Below are 21010 nucleotides of genomic sequence, written 5' to 3'. Positions count from 1 at the left end.
AATCAAACAGCAGCATCTGCTGTCTGTACATACAACCACGAAGTTCACAGCTGAATAAGTACTGCCTTGAACACTAAACAAATATTTAGATACAAGCAACACAGAAAAGATCATTAGGATACATGATTTTGAAAGGTCATTATGTGGGGAATCAGGCAGATAGACTCAGCATTAAAGAACAGCTGCTCACAGGGCACACAACTACCTTTACTACTATCACGTGGCAAGCAATCAAATTCTATATGTAAGAAGCTGGTATACTGCCAGACATCTCAATATGCGATTGCTAAAAAAGCCAGTGGAAGTGACAGAGGGTCCAACATATTGGCATGCAGCCAACGTCTTAAGAACATTTGGTTTAGGGCCAAAAATCCTAACCCATACAGCCAATATTTCAATAAAATTAAATTAAACACAGAAGGATCAGAATCAAATGAGATCATAGAGGGATTACTGCAAGGTACAGTCACAGAGGCCAACATGATGTTTCGTATGTGTAATTAGTGTAGGATTTTGGAAGCTTCTGAAAGTCTAACAGATCTTTTTTCACCACATCTGTTTTTTTTAAAAATAAATAAAGAGATACACGTATTCACTAGAAGAATAACAAAAGAATAATACATTCCTCATGCTAATCATAACTGTTCAGATCTTAAGTGTATTGGAATTTACCTTATAGGCCCCATGCAGTTATTTCAAACTCATTGCAATACTACTTGCCAAACCTGATGATGTACCTACACATATATGGCATTTGCTTAACTGACACCTGAGCCCAAGTAACAGGATGTCTTTGATAGGACAACAATCAGAACAACTGGACATTTCAGACAAAAAAGTCCTAAACCTGAGAAAACAATTTTTTTTTTTGTATAAAACTGTGATTTCATGAACTTTGTAGAAACTGGCCCTGTGACAATTTGATATCATCACAAAGTAGGACCGGAATGGCTTCTCAAAATGCAAAATATTACAGGAAGTCTCAAACGTTTCAAGAGATATTGCTAATGACTCTAAAATTTGCATGGCTGGGAGGAAGTGTTGCTAGACTGCCTCTGTTACGAAGCACAAAGTAATCAGACGTGGTCCTTTGATAAAGTGCCCCAAATTTATCAAAGATGCTGTAGTTAAAACAGCTCATTTTTAACTGTCATCTTCATAGCTGGCAAAAAGAAGGTCCTTTTAAGTTCACTATTTTGAACAGAGCCTACTTTTAGTGAAATATAACTATTTCTGCCTCACAGACACTGCAGGCTAACGCAACAGCAGCAACTAAGCAACTTGTCAGCCTAAGCACAAAACCCCTGCTGCTGCTGCCACCTCCAACTCTGAGTTTCACAGGCCAAGTACACAGAGATAAACAGAACGGCGGAAGTTGCATCTCAAAAACTAGCAGCAAGAAAATGTGGATGGATTGTCACTTAGACTAAACACCAGAAGAAATACACTTAATCCAGTAAATTTCTGGCTAGGTGAAGGAGTGGGTATGGAGGGCAGAACAGCCAGTGCAGCAGCACCTCTGCCCACATGGTGCATTTCACAATTCATACCAGCTGAAGTCTTTCTCCACGGACTAACTGCCCACTAATGAAGAAGTTCATTTAGAGGGCACCTTCTGGTTCAGTTTCATTTAAAAGGAGCTCGGTTTGTGTGTCTCCCTCTTTCGGGCCAAGCACATTGAACTGCTGTTATAAAGTGCTCTCTACTGATCTGAACTAACACACTGGTGCAGACTTACTCTGAGAAGATGGTGAGGATACGGCCAGGTGCTGTATTTTGTTGTAATTACAGTTTGCAGGTCACAAATGAAACAGATCAACCTGGCTTTCAGTGATGCAAAAACCAGTCCTGCTCTGTCAGTTACCATCCTGTCCTCCACAATCTCAGCCTTTCTTTAAAGAATTAACACTTAAAGATGTAAGGTGAGGGGCAGTTTTCAAACATTTAAATCTGGTTCAGTGAGGTGATCGTGTTCCCTATCATATTAACCAGAACAAGCTATTTAAACTTAACTCATGGTCACCAACAACCCCTGCTGACTGCTGCACAGAGGGCTAAGAAACTCTCTCTACTGCAAAAGCACAGGCAAGATCTCCCCAAACAAAAAGAATGCTACCAAACACTCTTACACGGGCAGAGTCCCACTTTCAAAAAACATTCTTCTCGCATCTGTCATGTGTTTCACAAACATGGACCATTTCAGCCTTCAGAAAATGCAATGTTGCACTGGGAACACAAAACAGATCCTATTTTTTTCCCCCAAAGCGAAAGGACATGTTATTTACTGCATCCTTACATAAAAGTTCCAGGCACTGGCTTTCAATCTAGCTCCTAAAACTGATTTGTAACACTTTAAAGAGACCATCTGAAACTCTAAAGAGACTGTTCAACCCAAGCTAAAAAGCTAGTCTAAACTCCAACACCACCACATCAGAGAGACCACAGAACCTGCAGCCATTTCAGAAAATAACTGTCATCTAATTTTAAACAATTCATGTTTAAATGCAGTGACAGAACTTGTGCTCTTACCCTTCTACAGTCAAGGCTTGCTAAAGCTGTGTGCACTGAATTGGTCAAGTGGATCGGTCAAGTTTTGCTTCACTTTTGCTACAGTCCCAAAGAACTGCACTGATACTACCGTCAAACACTGAAAGGGAAACAGCTAAAAAAATAAACAAACCTCAAACCAAAACCAAATGAGCTATTCCAGCAACATTCAGTGAAACTGTAAATTCCAACATAACCCTTGCTTCTTTTCAATTATTTTGAAGGGTCCCTAGTGACAGAAGAGATTTGGCTACCTCCAGCATGGCACCTCCTCACAGTTCAAGACTGAAACCCCTGTCATGTAATGTAATGTAATGTAATGTAATGTAATGTAATAAACAGTAACTGTCAACATAAACTCAAAACACAGGCTTCTTCAAAAATTGTTTTTCAAGACATACATTTAATACAATATTTTAAAATTATGAATAAAGAAAAATGCCAAGATTTTAAACATAATTCAAACTCATTGCAGTGGATTTCCAAGTCTTTCTTTTTCAGAGTTCTTTCAGAACATCTGGGGCAACAGTACTGGAAATACTTTAAACCTTTCTATGCCAATAAATCAAGCCAATCTGATCCCTCTAATGCAGATGTAATGAAGAAAGTATTGCAGTGCTTGAATAAAAGCACATCCATCTGCAAACAGTCTTCTAGAGACAATGACTTTGTAGCTCATTTCCACAGGTTACACGATTTGACCCTTCTGCAGATTGGCTAACACATTATGAGACACCGATGGGCCATAACACATTCCCTGAAAACAGAATATTTAAGTATGAAGCACATACTATTTGAAGTCGAGAGTTAAATTAAAATACCAGAAAGAGCTGGGAAGGAATAATGAGGCTTTGCCATCTTATTTGTCTTCCAGGAAGTTTACATTATCTCGGATCTACACCCAGAACTCAATCTCCAAGCTTTTAAACTTGGGAGGATTTGAAAACGGTTCCCCAAAGCATACACTGATTTATTGTACTTACTACACCACAGGGCACTGACTCAAACATGTGAGGAAACGTAACTGATAAGTTTTCATTACCTCAGTTTAGTAAAATCATGCCTTTATGCACTTTATAATGCTGTTATGCCACAACAATAGCATGATAACCTCAACTTCTTTAGGTGACTGTTATCAAAAATAATCTTGCTTTCAAGTACAAGCAGTGTTTTTCCTATAGAACTACACTGAAATTATTGTCTATTATTTTGCCTTTAAAATTTATTTTTAACAAAGCATCCCAGTAAGTCACCACTACGGACAGCACACTGTTTCATGTTTTAAGCAGAGTTTTTCCTTTATTTCCTTCCAGCTCAGTGGGTGGTTGGGTTGCCAGTGAGGTTAATTCCAATTAAAGATGATGAATTAATCTTGCTACTACACTCCAAGCTCATTGCAGACACCATCTGTAGTGTAAATACCAAATTTAGGATAAATACCAAAGCAAACCAAGAGATGAATTACCTTGCCTGTCACATGCTACTGTAGCACCCAATGTAGAGGTGTAAAAGACACTATTCACTATTATTTTTCCCTTGTTAGAAAGCACAACCTCTGAATATTATTGCTGTGAGTACTTGGCTGACTTTCTGTGCAAAGAGGCATACACTTTTACCACTCCAATGCAAATTAACATTCCCACAAGTTATTCAGAAGCATAAATTTATGTGATTAAGAGTAAATAAAAATAAGAACAAACCGGGGTGCTGTACTACCTTTGCACTCTAGTCGGTTCAAGCATTTTTACAGTTTACTACAGTCATTAGTGTATCAGATATCCATCTTTACTTTCAATTTCAGATTCTAAGATTCATTCATTTATATTTAAAATCTTGTTATCTGTCCACTATAAAAATCAAATGCTTGATGATAATTCAGTGCTTGTCCGGATTTTTCTACCACTCTTTAGTGACAGTTGACTCTTCACTTTCAAACACAGGATAGAACTGCTGTACCTCTTTCATAATCCCCCCTGCATGCTGGCCACACTACTTTCCTCTTCCAAACATATCAGAACTTCTGTACCATTTTTAGCATCCTCTGCTAACCTCCTTTCTCTCTTGCATTAAGGGCACTTTCTTTTCCTACACAGATCTAACTCTCTTGAACCTCAGCTCCATGGGCTTCAAAGCATCCTCTGTTACAGTCACAACAAACTGGGATAAGCAAAGCTTTGCCTATTTGAGTGGATAAAAGGTGCAATTAAATACGCATGTTTCATCACAGGAAGAGGAATACCAAAGAAAAAACAGCACATGCTGCATTACTCAATAGGCACCTATTCCACCCTTCTCTAGCAGGTGATAGGTCTTTGACTTTGAGAAGCTTCTCTTCTTCGGTAACTGATCAGAGGAGGGGGAGAGTGCACTGAGACAAGCCACAATTTGTATATCAATTTCTTTTCTTTCCTGGGAACTCAAGCAGTACCATTTCAGTATGTTCCTTATGTACGTTTCTCAAAACCTCTGCGAGCATTTTAGCGTATTAACAGCGCAAAAATCCCTGCCTTCCAGATAGTCTGCAATTATGCACTTAATATTACAAAAAAGACATGATAATTTATTGCCTAACTGAAAACATTTCACACACGTGCACAGGTACACTTAACTGACCTTAGAGGGATTGAATGGTATTCCTAAATACGAAGAGCCTCTGAATCCACAGCGATTCAAGTTTGATCCTGGAAAAGATAAAACAGTAAAGACTGAACTATCTTCCTTTGCTGAAACACTCATTACAAACCATAATTCTCTAGTCAAGATTGGGACCTGTAAGTTCAACAGTATTCACAGCATGAGTTTGCATATGACTTTTAGTACAACTCCAACCCTAGTTCATCACTATGATCAATAAAAAAATAACACAAAGAAAACCACAAGCAAACTTGATCTTGCTGTAATGGCAAAGCAACAGATTTTTTTTTATTTGGTGGAAATACAGTGTTCATATTAGCACAGAATTGTCTCCCATGCTCCCCTCAAGAAGTACCCAGAGTTAACGGACATTTTCCTTTCCTCTCTGGAGTCCTGCTTAGCAACACCACCTGTTCCCAAGCAGAATTGTTTTAAGGCACTTCGTCACATGTACAAGCAGAAAGCGTTTGCAGTTTTAATCTAGCACCAAGATAATTCAATTCTGTCAGAGCGAAATAGTTAAAAATTACGTAAAAGGCAAATTTTTCATTAGGGCCATCTTTCTCTCACTCAAACCACAGGTACAATCATACTGTAGCTTTCGAACATTTCTGCTAGTGATTCAATACAATTTGTTTTAAACACGACACAGTACCTGAGCATGCAGAATGCAAAGTGTGCCCCACACAGTCTAGAGCTAAGTACAGGTCTGCAGTGGTCAAATCTGCTTCTGCATGGCAAAAACTAAATCACTTTACTCCTCAGCGTGTGAAAGTATAAGTCTAACAAGTGCCATAGTTCAACAGCACTTGAGTGTTATCTCTCCCTTTCCTGTCTTTTTTTTCCTCAGCTCTTCAGCTTTTCATCTAAAAAAATCACATGGAGATTAGGGAGAACTGCACCAGACTAACCAAACAAGAATAATTACAAAGCTGAAAGTACTAAAAATGATCACTATGCATTGTGGCCTACCAGTTCTGGTGTCATTTAACAGCACACTAGCTTCTACTTTTAAATCCATTTTCAATATGCCAGATATCAGTGTGAGTACTGCAAGATGGTTAAAGTACTTTGGATCTACTATACGTGGAGTGAACTATTATCACTATTACTTATCAGAAAAAAAAAACCACCTGCAGCTCTCCACTTCCTCCACCTTTCAATCAGGCGTACTTTGTAATGATTCTGCAGGTGTAAGGAAGGTCATTTCTACCTGCATTACAAACTCGCATGCTATACACTTACCCACAAAGAAAAAATAGAAAGAGTATCTATATTTGTAGGGGGGAAAAAAGCCTGTTATATTTTGTTCTAAACTAAATCTTCTCTTCACAGACTGTTTGTCTGCTAGATTCTAGAGACAAAGATTTGCATTTCACACTGCAACAGGTTCTGAAAAGCGCATTAAAAACTAATCTTAAGGACTAATCCAAGGTCCTGAAGGACCCTACCCAAAAAGCATAATAATTTTAAATATGACAAAATGAGAACAAATAAGTAAAAGAACTAGAATTCCTACTTCCTAATGACCAGATTTCCTAAATATCATCATTCCCTTGGCCCATTTGAACCTGTGTCTTTAATGCTTAAGTAAAGTACAAAATTCACTTTGAAACAACTCCTGAATTTAAAAAATTAGGATGCTGAGCTGATAAAGGAAGTGCTAGAACAGGAATTGAAACCAGCTCATTTCTAATCAGATGACTCTGGCACACTGACGTCATGTCTCATATTTTTTTTGGCTTTCTGTGAATATATAAGTTCCAAACCAAATGGGAACCAAAGCGGAGTTGGGGAAAAGCCACCGTCTTTCAGCATACACACATCACCTTTTATGAAATTTGTTTCAGTCTTTATTGCAAAGTGCTTGTACTTTTTATGTGACAGTTTAGTAGTGCTAATCAAACTCTTGCCTACTATCCAAACAACTTGTCAGAATCAGAAACAGAATTAAAAATTAAACATCAACTATGATCACTTTCCATTAGTGCACGTCCCTTGTAAAAAATTGCTGGAATGACCAGTCCAGGTCCAGCACAGGCCGCTGAAGCACTAGGTCTCACTGCAGTTATGGAATAGTACCACCTAGTGCTCACTCTCAGAGTTCAGCATATTTGACCACTTCCTGTTAGAGCTTAAGACAAGCAAGAAGTAATAAATGTTTCATCAATTACTGTGTGACTGCTGCAAGCTGAACAAAACGCAACTGCAAAAATGTTCCACATTTGACAACAGAACTAAAGAAAGCTGACTCTTCCCCAAGCAAAAGACTGTAGGGTTAAATTAAGAGCTGAGACTTCCCTGTGAAGAAAACCATGTTACTTACATGCGTAGGGCAGAAAGTCCTTCAGATACGTAATAGAGCTCCCACTGACAACCACAGATGGGTTATCCTGAGAGGTCTTTTGTTACACACGGTACATTTTTGTTATTTACCTTTTAGGATTTGTGTTGCAGGGGAAGATAGATAACTTTTACCACTACTTATCCCCATTCAGGTTAGCTATGCTTTCTTCTGGTTCCACAGCTATTCTCATTTTGCTAAGCATAGAAGCAAGCTTACATACATCATGAAAATCTCAATATAAGAAAAAACCCACAGCTTTAACATAGGCTGACAGACAGTGCATCCAGACAAAAGTAAGCATAAGCAAGTCTTACTGAATTAGTGCTAAAAATACTTATTCTTAGAAGCCAAAGCACTAGAATATGTCATAAAAAGCAAAGCTGCATTCTCTAAAATGGAAGTCCATTATACATCTCGATAAATACTTCAAAAGTAGGCATTAAAGAAGGTTATCTTGGAGGAAAATTCATATGTCTACTCAAGAAACTTATGATCAGAACGCTAATATGTGACAATAATTTCAAAGCCGGTCAATGTTATACATTTTTTCATCACTGATACTTGAGTACAGAAAAAAAGAAGCATTATTCCAAATCTAAATTTAGACTCTGACAGAAGAAAGTTTTAGGTTCCTGATGTAGCGTAATGGTTTCCAGCCTGCTATGCAAAGGTCTCGTGGGTTCAGAACCACAAATGAAATAAGTCTCAGATCTACTTTTGGTGCCATTTCTTAGCACAGCAAAGCCACTGAAGCACACAGTACAATCTTCCCCCTCTGTTACTGGACTAGCACCAGCACTGCCAGCCAGCACAGCTCATGAATGCAATACGAAGCTAATCTTGTGTTAGATAAATAAATGCATGCTTTTCTGCCACTTCAACACTCTAAACCAGCTGTCAGGCAGGGTCACATAAGTGCCGGTGTTGCTGTGGGGAAGGATGGTGCATGAATACGTACAAGGAGTGTGCCTCCACTGTAATTAGATTGCTTGAGTACACAGCTCTGGATTCACTCTTTTGAAAGAGAGGACACCAAGCTGAGTGGTGTAGTTGCTACACCAGAAGGATGGGATGCCACTCAGAGGGACCTGGACAGACTGGAGAAGTGGGGATGTGAGAACATCATGAGGTTCAACAAGGCCAAGTGTAACTTCCTGCACCTGGGTCGGGACAGTCCCCGGGTTCAGTACACGATGGAGGATGATGTGAATGAGAGCTGCCCTGCAGAGAAGGACTTGGGAGTGCTGGTCGATGAGAAGCTCGACATGAGCCGGCAATGTGCGCTCACAGCACAGAAGGCCAACCGTGTCCTGGGCTGCATCCAAAGCAGCGTGGCCAGCAGGGCGAGGGAGGGGATTCTGCCCTTCTATTCCTGTCTTGGGAGACCTCATCTGGAATAATGTGTCCAAGTTCTGGAATCCTCAGCCTAAGAAGGAGATGGAGCTGTTGGAATGGGTCCAGAGGAGGCTACAAGGATGATCGGAGGGCTGGAGCACCTTCCCTACGAGGACTGAGAGAGTTGGGGTTATTCAGCCTGGAGAAGAGAAGGCTCAGAGGAGATCTCAGAGAGACCTTCCAGTACCTGAAGGGACTACAGGAAAGCTGGAGAGGGGCTGTTCCCAAAGGCTTCTGGGGATGGGATGAGGGGCAATGGGTATAAACTGGAGAGGGGCAGATTTAGACTCGACATTAGGAAGAATTACTTCACTACAAAAGTGGTGAGGCCCTGGCCCAGGTTGCCCAGGGAAGTTGTGGCTGCCTCATCCCTGGAGGTGTTCAAGGCCAGGCTGGATGAGCCTTGGGCAGCTCCTGATCCAGTGGGATGTCCCTGCCCATGGCAGTGGGGTTGGAACTAGATCTTTAAGATCCCTTCCAACCCAAAGTAAGATTCTATGATTCTCTATGAAAAGTGCTGAATGGTTTTTAAATGTGACCTGCAAGAAACTGGGACACATGCTTCTCACATTGCTAAGATCTGCACTTCAAGATAGTTAAAGTAAATTTGAAATTCTGTATAGGAGCTGCTTTATGAGAGAGAAAACAGTAGAAGTCCGACATCACAAGAATCTTAAGAACAAGCAGCTGACACAGGGCTTTTTATCAATCCTTTTCCAATTTCAATAACACTTTAAAAAGTATGCCTTAGGCTAAATATATAAAGTTTCTGATGAAGCTTTTAAAAGAGCTCACCCTCCTCAAAAAGAAGAAAACAAGTTTTTTCCAAGATTTCAACTTCTTTCTAAAAGGAAAGACAGTGAGTTCTTTCTGCAGTGAACACATAAAGACAACAAAAACACGCATTAGCCATGCACCTAAGCAAAGCATTTACTAAAAGTGAAAGAAAAGAATGGCGAAAATTTATGGAATATAAAGCCAAACGATTAGGCAAGAACTAAAGACCGAGGCCTGTCAAATAAGCAGAAGAGAGCAATGAGACCAAGCATTCAGCTAAGGATGGTAGGTTTCTGTGTGAAGGTCAGCTCAGATATGTGACATGCCATTGCCTCCTAATTAGAATTGGTATTGAGTCAGTCTCTAAACACTTAAGCTGAAATTATCCTACCTAAACGACATTATTTGTTTGAATCACAACTACAACAAACCCACAGAAGAGTACAGTCTGTCCTGACAGACCATAATCTTTAGCTTCCTTTAGTACATTTCAATTAAAGCTCACAGAGTATGTGTTTGCTTTCTTATTCAGTGATATCAAGATCTCACCACCTCCCATTCCTGAGTTATAGTTTCACATAAAAATTTCAAAGGCTACAAACATCTGAACCAGAGCTTTAACTAGCCATCAGACAACGCGTACCAGTAAACACAAACTTGTTACCTAAAACTATCACAGGATAATGTGAGACTCTGTATAAGAAGCATTCTAAAACACCGAACTCTGCATTTACTATCAGGTTCTGTCATGCTCTGTGCTAGCAGGTTGACCCCAATCAGCAGCCAAGCACCCACACAGCCACCCACTCCCTTTCTCCTCCTGTGAGAGGGTGAGAAACAGAGAGGAGAAAACTCACAGGTTGAGACAGAGACAGACTAATAGGCAGAGCAAAAGCTGTGGGCACAAGAAAGCAAAAGAGGAATTAATTCACTACTTCCCATTAGCCAGGCAAGGGTTTAGCCACCTTCTGGAAAGCAGGGCCTCAGCAGGCATAAGGGTTGTTCAGGAAGACAAACACCATTCCCTTTCCCCAAGCTTTTACTGTTCAACATGGTGTCAGATGGTATGGAGTATCCCTCGGGTCAGTCAGGGTCAGCTTTCCTGACTCCATCTGCTGATGGAGAAGTGGTGCAGAGGGGGGAAAAGACAGTCTTGATGGTGCGCAGGCAGTGTCCAGCAACAGCTAAAACACCGGAGTGTTACCAACGCTGTTCCAGTCATAAACCCAAAACCCAGCAGCATATGGGCTACTTTGGAAAAAAATCAATTCTATCCCAACACATACACCTACCATAACAGTCACTGATAAAAATAAACAAATATTAAGTATGCAGAGCGTCAATTGTTCTATTTCCCATCCGCCAGAAAAACTGCTGTAGGTAGCAGCAGTTCTCAAAATAATTTGAATTTGCCATCTTAAACAAATGCTTTAAACAGAAATCAACCAAAGTGTTATGGATATGGAAGCTTTGGAGGAACAAACATGAACAGCAGAGAAACGTATTTTTCTCCTGAGAATTACAGGACTTATTTTGCTCATTTTAGGAATTCAACAGGTGATGTGATCAAAAACAAAGAACCAAGATTCTATAAGAATATAGTCCGATTTAAGATGTAAGTTTTAAATTGGTTTTACAGCTCCAGAGGCAAAAGTAATAAAGACTTATATCACGTACAATACAGTTATATGTGGATGAAAGAGATACAAAGTGTCTGATTGCACTGAATGAAAAAAACACCACCTGATAAAATTGCAGGAGAAGAAAGGACCTATTGAAAAAGATGTTTTGCTCTCTGGTACAACTGTGTCAATACACGGCTATGCCAGCATTGCTATACGCTGTGCTTTGACCTTGCGCTTGTTACATTTAACGCTCTAGCCCTGTGTTTTAGTTCTAGTGGGAAATTCCGAAGGAATGTAACATCTGGGTTTAACAGTATAAATAGCGGGATTTTTTTTGTTTTAATAAACATCTCTGGTTACAGCAATAGTGTGAGTCATACGCCACAGTTATAGAAAGCAAGGTTGTCGGAATTCACCATTCCAGAAGCCACATAATAAAACAGTGCTATGATATAAATATTGACAATCAATTTTCCCTGGCAAGAGGTATTTCCCTGGAAAAAAGTTATGTCAAAGAAGCTGCAACAGAACGTTTCTTTGAAAGCAGAGTAAATATCTGGTTTTTACCCAAAAAGATTCTGATGCATCAAGCTAGCAACTGCTCTCTTTAACTAGAGGTGCACAAACATCTTGAAACCAGAAGCTTCAGTGCTGCAGTCTGTTGGAGTTTAGCTTCTTCCTCCAACAGGCCAAAAGAGGGAGTCAGAGCTCTGCTGCTCAGAGGCTGCCAATTAAGTACTGCACATACCCAGGATTAAAGAAAGTCAGTATATTTTATTGCAAGTAGATGTTACAGGGGGGTACACATTCCCTTCCAAACATTTAGTCATCACTTGCTGCTGTTGGCATCATGTACATTTCCTACCAAATGTTGTCCATTAGATGAAGTAAAAATGGAACAAAAACAATACTGAAATTTTAGTGGTTAAGTGACCAGATAGAGTACTGTCATTTCTAAAAGCGAGAGAGTTTAAAACAGAATTCTTACAATGTGATACAAACCCGCAAGGTTAGAGGAAAGTTCATTCTTTTAGAAAAAAAGAGACATTCATTACTTCAAAACAGAGAATACATGGCCAAAAGCACCCCATGCAAAATCACTGTCCTATAATCTTATGAATACACTCCTAAGGACTGGGATAAAGATCAGAAAGCAAGTCATAAAAAAATGGAAATTTTTGTAATGCTATGGGGCAGGAACTTTCTCCTGATTAAAAATGCTTTGGGAATAATTATGTCATCCAAACTCCTAACTTTCTACAATTGGTCTTGGAATACAACACAAGAAAACACGAATCTATTAGCTACTAGAGCTAAGGCCTGGGGTGAATCTGACGGCTTCTAAGTCCCCAGAATAAGGAGAGGATCTTCTTATTACTGTAAAAATCAAGCATCAGCAATCCTGATTTTCATACGGCTACTTTATAAAAACAGCTGTTATTTCATAAAACTGCTTATAGGGAAGAGACCTGATTTGTCCTATACAATTAAACTAGATATTGTAAGGAAAACCATCATTTTCTTTCTGCAACTATCCAAAATACAAAGCACATGTTCGTGAATTTACAGCTGGGCCCTTGGGATTATGTCTTCTCTACAGATCAGCCTCGAGCTATCTTCACACCAACACTTAACATGCTAGCACCTTCCGTCACAAAACAGTAGTCCTCACCCACATCACCCTCCCTTCTACCCCCTCTACTGCTATTAGCCATTCACCTGTGCTACCACAGAAAAAATTACCAGTACCACCCAGACCACAGAAACAGGACATCCCTGACTTCTGTCACTGGGAAGTGAATACTTCCTGTGTGCTCCTTCACTGGCTTCGATGTGCTATGCACCTTCCAATCTGAGGACAACCGAGATGCAGCAAGAGCATCACTCCTTCTAAAAATTTTAGGCAAATTTAACCTTCACAGATCTAAGAAACAGATCACAGAATCACCAGGTTGGAAAGGATCCACTGGATCATCATGTCCAACCATTCCTAACACTCCCTAAACCATGTCCCTAAACACTTCATCCACCCATTCCTTAAACACCTCCAGGGAAGGCGACTCCACCCCCTCCCTGGGCAGCCTCTGCCAGGGCCCAATGACCCCTTCCGTGAAAAATATTTTTCCTGGTGTCCAGCCTGACCCTCCCTGGAAGAGTTTGAGGCCATTCCCCCTTGTCCTGTCCCCTGTCACTTGGGAGAAGAGCCCAGCTCCCTCCTCTCCATAACCTCCTTTCAGGCAGTTGTAGAGAGCAATAAGGTCTCCCCTCAGCCTCCTCTTCTCCAGGCTAAACAACCCCAGCTCTCTCAGCCGCTCCTCGTCAGACGTTCTCCAGCCCCTCACCAGCTTCGTTGCTCTTCTCTGGACACACTCCAGAGCCTCAACAGCCTTATTGTGGTGAGGGGCCCAGAACTGAACACAGTACTCAAGATTCTTCATTTTAAAGTAGGGAATGTGTCTATCCCTTCTGTTTCTTAACTGTACCCCTTTCATTTTCCAAAAGCTGTTCCAAATAACCACACCTGTGCTCAGAGCTCCTGGCAACCATACAATTAGTGGAAGTCACCATAATCACTTTTAGCCTTGTAATACTTATATAACATATTAATTTTTTTTTAGAATCAAGTGAAATATTCCTCTGAGATGCTTAAAGGTGCAACCTCATTACTATTCCATACTGGTTTAACTTCAAATGAATTTCATAGCTTCACCTTGTACACATAAAAAGCTAAACTAATCACTTCTAGCTTATTACTCTAGAGTGATCTATTTCTAGGATTTGCTTGACATCACTATCTGAAATTATGAGGACAGCACTACAGTAAGGTCAACTTTATATTTTCTAAAAAGCAAGAGCCATCCACTATTCCCCAGGTGAAAAGAAAAAGTAAAAATGTTAATATCAATAAAAAAAAATAAAAACTCACTCACTGTCTTCTGTGGGAAGGACCTGCAGGGAATAAATCCATTCTATTATATCATCTTTGTTCACCACATCTAAGGAATCCAACATATCCAGACCAGAGAGTGCGAAAAATGCAATTGTCAACCTAAAAGAAAAAGATAAGACTTACACTTCCCACCATAAATATCACGGGGAAATTAACAAATGGTTGCAGAAACAGAAATATCTATGAATTCTCAGCCTTTGACAGTCAAGCAACACAGAGCCTAGCTCAGAAAGCATGACATTTATCTACTAGAAAAGTTTATATTCTTTGTTCAATAAACATTTCTCTGTCTCAACAAGGCTTTTCATGTAACTGTATTGTTCATGTAACTGTATTGTTACTGGCTTTTACACCAGTAACAATATGCCAATTCAGATATTAAACTAAGTCCCTGCTTACCTGAAAAATAGACTACAAATATGAAGCGCTAGTTCTTTGTGACAAATTCTCACATGAGCAACCCCCTAAATATGCAGTAACTGCATCCTAACCCTGACCTGCACTAAGCTGCCTCTCCTGGTGTTTCAAATCCAATTTCAGCTGCTTAGAAGTTAGATGTGAAACAGCAAGGCTTCCTTTGTAAACAATCAATGTATTTGTAAACACTCAAATGGGCACATAGGATGAATTATCATCTAGAGGTACTTATTTCTTGTCCTTTGGTATTAAAGAAGCCTAGATGACTACCTACTTAAATGTCTAAATTTTGGCAAGTCAAATCCAAGTATCCAACACAGGAGTGCAATATCTAGCACACTGAATGTCCTTCCTGCCCACAGCTCACTTGCTTAAGTGTGCTACCATACCTGTTAACCAACCCCTTTTTTGAGGGTTTTGGGTTCACCTCAAGCCACTGCAGTCACTAGCTTGCAGTATTACCTCTCAAACAGTTGTGTTACTTGCTCGGAAAGAGCAACAGCACTGGATTAGTAACTTGAGATGGAATGCTATGAGAAAATGTTCATGTAAGGGTACCTCGGAAGTTAGGTGATGTGTATTTTGCCACCCACACTTATATCTATGTATCCCTCTAGAAATTCTTGCTCTCACAAGATAAGATGACGGACTGCAAGACAGCTGCTGCACAGGCAGAAACTAGTTTAACATGCTAAGTAAAACCAAAGCTTAATGACAGTTTTAATTAGGAGACTAAGTTACAATCTGCAGCTAACCTCACAAGATGGGGAGCCACTCTGGCCTTCGGTAGTAGGCGTCTCTGCAAGTGAGAAGACAGATGTGGACAGAAGGCTATACAGCCACTTAATTTCTCCATGTGGTTTTGCATCAAAACCACCAACATCAAGACCAAAGGAAAAATGATGATCTGAGTCACCCAAAAGCATACCTTCAAAGGAATTCTGCTACTTAAAACAGCCAAACGGTGATGCAGCACACACTGATCTTAACAAAATGTCACAACCTCAAGGGGCAACACTCCTACCACTGGGCCAACCGGGTGCTACAGTCATGTGGCCACACACAAGCAGAATCAAGTCAACAATTTCTGCCTCGAAACTGTTATTAGTAACAGCATAAGCAGTGCCTGCAACTCATTTGAATAATGGCGACTTGTTAAGCCGAGGCTACTTGATTTGATAGTCTCTTTACTTTGACCCTCAGCTTTTGCACTGCTTTTCGTGCCACTCTTACAAACAGAAAGTTTTATTCTATAACCTGTTTGGACACTGAACAGTAACATTCCCTCTTCAAAAATTCCAACTCGATGGTCCTTGCAAAGAAAACCAAACCAAAACAACTATCAAAATAAAACAGCGTACAGCTCCATTATTGCAAGTACTCATAGCAGAAAGAAAGTGTAAACTTACTTTCAATAACTGGATTCTGAAATATGTCTCTTTGTATTACAAGTAAAGTTTTTTGTATAAAACGTAAAAAAAAGCGTATTGCACACAAAAGTATTTAAGTGGAAGACGTGTATCTTTTATGACATCTTCTAAGCCATCTGAAGACCTAAAAACTAACATTTCAAGGCTCATATCAACTCTTGCCATTGATTGCAACTGTGTAACCCAAAATGTGACTCTGGACAATAACCCAGTGTTTCAAGCAAAATCACTACTTTTACAAAAACAAGGAATTTACTGTTCAGATACGGTAAATTATCTCTGTAAAACCTTGCTTATATTTTGTGATTTTCAGAAATACTAAGCTTGACAGTCTTTTACTGAAACTATTGAAAAACATTTTCATACTACACTACCCAGCTAACCTACTTCCAACGAGGCACAAACGTACCAACTTCAGCACTAGAAGCTGTTGCGGACTAGGTCCAAAACCATAAGGCTGTATATGCAAGACAGACAATAAATCTAATCCATATTTAAAAAATACGTGTATTAGATAAACTAATTTAAAAGAGCTGGTTTACATATAGTTAGGTTTTACTTCTTTAGAGCTGATTCTCTCTTTATAGTACCAGCATGACTAAGGAACAGGCTATAGAGCGTGTTGGAATTCACATATCATGGGCAACAATATGCAGCACCAATGGACATATACAATTCCTGATACAGTCATCTAAGTTCTGCATCCTTACTCCATACGCTATCCAGCCTCACAGAAAATCTACAGACACATGTTTTAAAACTAACAAAGATAACTCTTAGCAGCACCTTGGATGATGCACAGCACACGGTGTAAAAATTTTACATGCAGTGATTCCCAAAGAGGGCAGTCCCCCAAGTTCGGAATCACTTTTGCTCTATCTTTTTCTTCCTGCCTTCTACCACTTCAGTTACTTCATGTACTGAAATTTATTTTTTAGTCGACCTACAGAAAGCTTACGAAACAGGTATAATTTGTCTTAATTTACCTCCAAGACAAGCATGTAAATACATTTCTGATGACAGATTCAGAGTTCTTTATCTTCAGGGACAGGGAAAGACCACATTTTCTCAGCAGAACTCAGAATGTATTTGAAGTGACTGATTTGATAAACTGAGTAAAGATAAGACAAAGAGAGCCATGAAGTACCACACCCCAAAAAGCTTCAGAGACCAGCAGAGTTGCGTTGTCCTGCAATGACAGTGCAGGACAAATTGCATCACTGCAATGAGAGAAATGCTGTGTTACTCTTTTATTTTTACTTCTCTTCTTCCTGTGTTTACATGGCTCCATAGTGAATTAGAGGAGGAAATGCAATTAAAGAGAGACTTTTAAAATTTAAATGGCAGTCATTTGTCAGCGGGTTGGTTTTGGTTCACTGCACTGCAGCAGAAACAGTTGCATTTGTTGTCTGCAGGCAAGGTGGTAGAATTCACAAGTTTCCATGCAGCGGTGGTCCAGTCTCACTTCAGCTGTAGGTTGTCAAACACTACAGGAGTAGGTACAACAATAAAGAAATGTGCTTTTACGTTCTTTACTCAACTTACTGGCTGAGAGCCTTCGTAATTATTTTTGTCTGTAGTTACTGCATGCAGCGTCAGCTCAGGCAGCTTGCTGAACACAGTGACCTTGAACTTGTCAAAAAGGCAAACTTAGTACCCTCAAGGTCAAACCAGGGAAGACACATTTATAGTTCAATCTCCCACTGAGAATTTGTTAATATATGTATGCACATCTGCAGAACACTGACCTAAAAATCAGTCTAAGAGAAATGAAAAACCTCTGGCTGAGTAAACACTTCATGACTTGAAAAAAATGCATGAATTTACATGACAGTGATTTTTATCCTAATTAAAGGCTTAGACTGTGCTCATTAGCCAAAAATTAAGGCATCCTAAAACAGTTTCAAATCAACAGTTCCAATTTTGACAAAACAGTGGTTTTGCAGTGTTACATGGCCATTATTTACAGTACATTGGGTGCTGACTGTTTAATATGTTGTGGCTACAATGACAACACATTAAATTTAAGCTCAGGCAGCTCATTAATTTCTCAGGAGTTCTCAAAACTATTCATGTTATTATTAGCATTATTTATCAAGACCCCATGTAAACTACAGCCTCTGTTTCAGCTCAGTGGCAAACTGTGACAGCCTGGCAATGTAAATCACAAACATAAATGTCTAGGCTTTTGAGGCAGATGACTGGTCCCACCTTCTGCAGAAAGGAGGGCCCTAGATGAGACCAGGACTCTGACAAGGCAAGCATTCAAGGGAGACTCCAGCACTTCACTGGACAACTTATTTGTGGTTCACTGCTCTAATGGTGAATAATATTTTTTCCTACATTTAGACAATTTTCCCTGAAGCTACTCGTTCCCACAGCCTTGTGCCACAGCCTTGTGCCCCATCACCTTGCTCCCTCGTAAAGGGTGAACCATCTCTCTCTAACTTGTTCCTTGCTAATGGAAGTCTGTGATCAGATCCTTGATACTCCCTCTCTAGTCTGATGAAACCTCACTTCTTTAGCCTTCGCCCATAAGTCAGTGTGCTAAAGTCAGCCCTTTGCCTTATGCTTCTAATAAATCTGCATGCTACCGTAACTTTTATGCCCAGAGTTAAGAGCAAGGACTCCCAGTGTCATAAAATACCAACAAAGTACACTGAAACAACAGTTTATTCAATGAATAAATAATTTACATCTCTGAAATAAAAATCTCTAACTTTCCTTCTGACTACAAAGTCAGGTGTTATTTTATATGCAAGTCAGCACAGTTCCGTACTAGCCCTTACACGTTTTTACCAAGCATTTGTACTCTCCACTGAAATAAAGCAGCACAACTTGATCAAAACCACTAAGCATTATTGGCCACAGCATGACTCACAGGAGATTACAAAGCTAAAAAGTATCCGATGATTTTATTGGTTGAATGACATGTCAAACTCTTCATACGTCTCCAAGTTTTTACCAAGTGAGGCTTGGCAATCAAATCGTGGATCCTCTTGTGGCTGCCTATCTCACCCAAAGACTTTAAGAACCTGACATAAATGCATTCTGAAGCCATAACAAGGACAAGTGTCCCTCTAAGTCAAAGTGAGGCACATACATCATTAGTATTTTTAACTCTTACACTAGCGAATGAAGATTCAAGTTTTTTTCTGTTACATTGATAGTGAAAATGCGAGCAAATAAGCTCTCTAACACTTGCTTTGAAGTTTTAGAAGGCAAGCACCCTTTATCAGACCTGGGCAAAGTGAGGGGGTGATTTTCATCAATCGTGTGCAGTGAGACAAGAGCTGATTACAGAATATATTTCCCACTTACATGCATATTTATAGATTTTCTCAGAAATCTTATACATGGTCTATTCCTTTCCAAGGACTAATTTTAATGTTGTTATGAATTTCACAATAGTCAAATATCTTGCTGATGTGGGGCTTTGGCTCCAGCTCTGTTAGACTTTGCATCTGAGACAGGTAAAGACTGCAAACAGACATGATCACATAAGAAGAGACACCTGTTCAGCAGAGAGCACACTTCATATAAGACATTATCATGTCTAAAGAACGAACAGCATCTGGAAAACACTGTCTAAAAGAAAACAGAGGGAAAATCTACCTAACTTTCAAAAAAACCCAACTGCTAAGACAAAACTAAGCTCTACTTTAGCTAAATAAAAATATTCCACTTTTTGTAATAGTAACTACTTCAAGGCCAGTAACAGTGTCTGGAAAAATACTGTTTGGATAAAAATCATGCTATAAAAAGATGCTATCAGAGGGACATTCTATCTGACGTTCAAAAAATACAGTTACTTGGATAAACTCTTCTTTCCCCTCTTGGGAGACCTCATCTGGAGTAATGTGTCCAGTTCTGGAATCCTCAACGCAACAAGGAGATGGAGCTGTTGGAATGGGTCCAGAGGAGGCTACAAGGATGATGGGAGGGTTGGAGCACCTTCCCTATGAGGACAGGCTGAGAGAGTTGGGGTTGTTCAGCCTGAAGAAGAGAAGGCTCAGAGGAGAACTTATAGCGACCTTCCAGTGCCTGAAGGGGCTACAGGAAAGCTGGAGAGGGGCTGTTCACAAAGGCTTCTGGGGATGGGATGGGACTATGGGGAATGGGGATAAACTGGAGAGGGGCAGATTTAGACTGGACATTAGGAAGAATTTCTTCACATTGAGGGCGGTGAGGCCCTGGCCCAGGTTCCCCAGGGAAGCTGTGGCTGCCCCATCCCTGGAGGGGTTCCAGGCCAGGTTGGATGGGCCTTGGGCAGCTCCTGATCCAGTGGGATGTCCCTGCCCATGGCAGAGGTGGGACTGGATGGGCTTGGAGGTTTCTCCCAACTCAAACCGTCCCAGGATTCTATAACTCTATGATTAATTGACCCTACTTCAGCTTAAATAAAACACCTCACTTTTTGCAAGACTATCTCCATATCGTACCGAGATAAACAAGTCTCCCGCTGCCGACTCCGATCTACAGAAGGCTTAAGCCACTTATCCTAACAGCGGCCGCGCGTGTGGATTAAATGAGCGAAACAGAAGGAGAGCAGAGGGATCAGCGCGGCTCCCCCGCGGCGAGCCCAGGCCCAGCCTCGCACTCCCGGCCCGCGGTACCTGCTGGTCTCGAGGGAGGAGTATCGCTCGGGCAGGATCTGGAGGCAGCGCTGGAAGAAGCGCACGTGCCGCTCGCGCAGGAAGTCCAGCCGCTCCCCCTCGCACGGCCACGGCGGCGCCGCCATCTTACGCGCCCTCCTACCCTCCCTCCCGCCGGCGCGCGCGGCGCGTCACGTGGCCACGCCCCCTGCGCCGCGGCGTCCCGAGGTGGAAGTGGGTGGGGACTACCATAAGCCACGCCTCTTCCGCCCTAGAGGCGCCTTGCAACCCGC

The 21010-nt window shown here is 40.7% G+C and overlaps 1 protein-coding gene across 1 annotated transcript in view; it reads right to left on the bottom strand.

Annotated features, from left to right (window-relative positions):
• Window positions 1-20908, bottom strand: part of PGGT1B (protein geranylgeranyltransferase type I subunit beta) — a 42053-nt gene extending 21145 nt beyond the window's left edge. Inside the window, 3 exon segments of the mRNA XM_009557528.2 lie at window positions 5161-5228; window positions 14256-14374; window positions 20739-20908. Coding sequence (XP_009555823.1) covers window positions 5161-5228; window positions 14256-14374; window positions 20739-20863 — 312 coding nt within the window. The 5' untranslated portion in view covers window positions 20864-20908.
• Window positions 20909-21010: the final 102 nt, after the last annotated feature.

The sequence above is a fragment of the Cuculus canorus genome, chromosome Z, assembly GCF_017976375.1.
Source record: "Cuculus canorus isolate bCucCan1 chromosome Z, bCucCan1.pri, whole genome shotgun sequence".
Classification (NCBI taxonomy): Eukaryota; Metazoa; Chordata; class Aves; order Cuculiformes; family Cuculidae; genus Cuculus; species Cuculus canorus.
This window is presented reverse-complemented; position numbering and strand designations above follow the sequence as displayed.